Below are 2,822 nucleotides of genomic sequence, written 5' to 3' on the forward strand. Positions count from 1 at the left end.
ATTAACAAAATAAGGGAAAATTTGCGGCTGCTTCTAATTTCAAACTCAATAAACAAAAAATCAAAGATAAGCTTATTGGAGTATGTTGGAATTCCAATGGAATTTTTTTACTAGGGTAGGCAAAAACTTTGGTAGACGAGACAAATTTAATGGTACACAACACCTAGTTCAAACAGGTTACGATAACCGGTAAAGACAATATTCTGCCACATCAATTCTCGTTGGTTGCAACATCTCACACAATTAATAAGTTAGACTAAATTAGGTTCATTACTTAAAAGAGAGCAACAGACTTCAACCATTCAAAAACTACAAAGTAAACACAACCAAAAACCAAGACTACGAAATGCGCGTCTAGTAAAATGACTAAATTCCAACTTCCCTTGCCGATTATTCCGGATGAACTGCTACAAGAAATCTTCCTGCGAAGTAGTGCCAAAGCTGTAGGGAGATGTATGTGCTTGAATAAATTCTGGCACCGACAGCTACGCCAACTAGAGACATGCATACAACACATGCGAAGGCAGAAAGTGTTAGATCAACATGTTTTGTTTCATGTTGGATACTCACTACTGTTAATGGGTTCAGATTCACTATATATAGTGAATGCTGCTTCTGGAGAAGAGGTGCATGTTCAGCAACCTTTCGGAGTTGGCATCCATGGGTGGTTTCGTATTGTAGGAGTGTCAAACGGGAACATATGTTTCAAGTTCTCCCGTGAACAAGACGATACAAGACTTTTGGTATGGAATCCGACAACACAATGCTCTAGAGAGATTTCCGACCCCCACAGGGACCACGGTAGATCGTATTTCCCAGTATATGGTTTCGGTCATGTACCAAACTCAGATGCATACACAATCATACATATGTGCAAAAGGGACATAGCTGATGCCTACGTTTTTTTCTCTAGATATTGTTCAAGGCGTTCTACATGGTTTCACTGCGTTGATTGTCTCCCTGGTGTAGAAAAAATTGACCCTAACTCTGTTTTTAATAATGGTCATGCGTATTGGATAACTGGTACAGGAGATAGCTATGCTACACCCAAGTCTGTTTTATGTTACAGTATTGAAGATGAATCATTTAGCGAGGTGTCTATCCCAGTAGGTGCAATATATACCGTTCACAATTTACTAACCCACAAGGAAAAAGTTGCACTCCTCGCTCATACACACAATGAATTTGGTTATGTCGCAGCAATTTGGCACTTGATTGAAGACGCCGGTGGAAACAGAATATTAGAGCAATACTACAGGTTTGCGAGTCGAAGCATCAGAGAAAATCCAATACTATTCGTCGATGATAACCTACTTTTGTTGGTGAACAATTCAAAGGAAAGAGAGTTACTCGTCAATTACAGGTACAGAGAGCTTGTGTTGACAGAATATGACATCGAACATGGAACTAGAAATCTATTGGTGAGGAGAGCATGGCGATACCCAGAAACGCCACACCCGATCACAGTAAAGTCTACACTCAAGTATTTTGCAGGGATGTTTCCTGTCTAGAAATAATTGACATTTAGATCTACTCTGATTACATGTATTGTGGAACTTGGTTGAAACTCTATGTTTAGTATTCCGGTTGATGTTAATTATGTTTTTTTTGTTAATGAAATCCCCAAAACTGTTATGACACTGGTTAATTCCTAGTGTTTTTTCTTTCAGTTGGTCTTTACAATTGTATGTTTTACATTGGTTTGAAGGAGGCAAAATTAAGAGAAATGGTTGCAAAACAACCTCAATCTATCTAATTCGATGTGTCATGTAGTGTTCCTTATGTACAGGAGATTTATAATGGTGTTATTCTGTTTCTAACAATCCTAGTATAGGGATTATGTGAGAAATATCAGTTAACCTACTAACATTTTAGGCGAATATTCAATCAAGAAATGCTATTCCAAAAAAAGATTGATCAAATTAACGGTTAACACACACATGAATGGAATAAATAGTTACCTGGAAAAACTTGGTTTTCTTTTAAATTTCCGGAGAGAGTTGGGCTTAACAGATTTCAAGCCAGTTGCTGCATTAATCCTCATTTGAATTATCCACTAATTGTTTTTGTAGCTGGCCCAAATTGATAGATAGCCCACTTTACTTTTAGATAAACTTGAACTACAAAAAAAAATGTCTTTCCAGGTTAGTTGACCGAGCCCAATCCTAAGTATGACAGAAAGACTAAATATTCAGTTAATTAAAGTAACAAACGCTGGGGGAAAAAAATTTGGATGACCTTTGATCATATACTATGTTACACCTTAATACCTAACCAGAACTCATCTGGTATAATCGTGAATCGAGACATTTCGACCTATAATTCGACCAAAGTTTTCCTATGTAACACGATTCGACCAAAAAAGACGACAAATAAACAGACATATAAACGGGCAATGTTAGAAGAGAAACTTACATGATAGCCCTGGGTTTCAGGAGAACAATTGTATACACCACTGCTTTGTTGGACGATGGCAGAACCTAGCCCAGTGCACGGTAAAACCTGCAATAAGCCATATACTCGTTGAATATTACTTTATAAGAAGAAAAACAGAGCAACCCAGTACATGGTAACTTGGTAATACCTGCAATAAGCCATTAGCACTCCATAAACAAACTCCAGGTTGCACTCTACCTCCTCGGCCACGTCGCTGAAATGATCAACCCATTAGCACTCGTTCATTTACTTTGGTTTATAGAGTAATAGGAATTCAATCGAGTGCATGAAGGGGTGAATAAATTCAAACAAATTGAGCAAACAAAGGATTCAGCAATAATGGGAAGTTATGGTTTTTTAAAATGTCAGATCTTTCAATTAGAGTA

At 37.5% G+C, this 2,822-nt stretch overlaps 1 protein-coding gene across 1 annotated transcript; it reads left to right on the plus strand.

The window, feature by feature from the left end:
- Nucleotides 363–1,511, plus strand: LOC110271425 (F-box/kelch-repeat protein At3g06240-like). The gene has a single exon (XM_021122343.1). It carries the CDS (start codon nucleotides 363–365, stop codon nucleotides 1,509–1,511), a length of 1,149 nt encoding a protein of 382 aa, XP_020978002.1.

The sequence above is a fragment of the Arachis ipaensis genome, chromosome B04, assembly GCF_000816755.2.
Source record: "Arachis ipaensis cultivar K30076 chromosome B04, Araip1.1, whole genome shotgun sequence".
In the NCBI taxonomy this organism is placed as follows: Eukaryota; Viridiplantae; Streptophyta; class Magnoliopsida; order Fabales; family Fabaceae; genus Arachis; species Arachis ipaensis.

Bases quoted from the DNA above. Each gene is read 5' to 3' on its own strand.
- LOC110271425 (XM_021122343.1), top strand. From the start codon at position 363: ATGACTAAATTCCAACTTCCCTTGCCGATTATTCCGGATGAACTGCTA.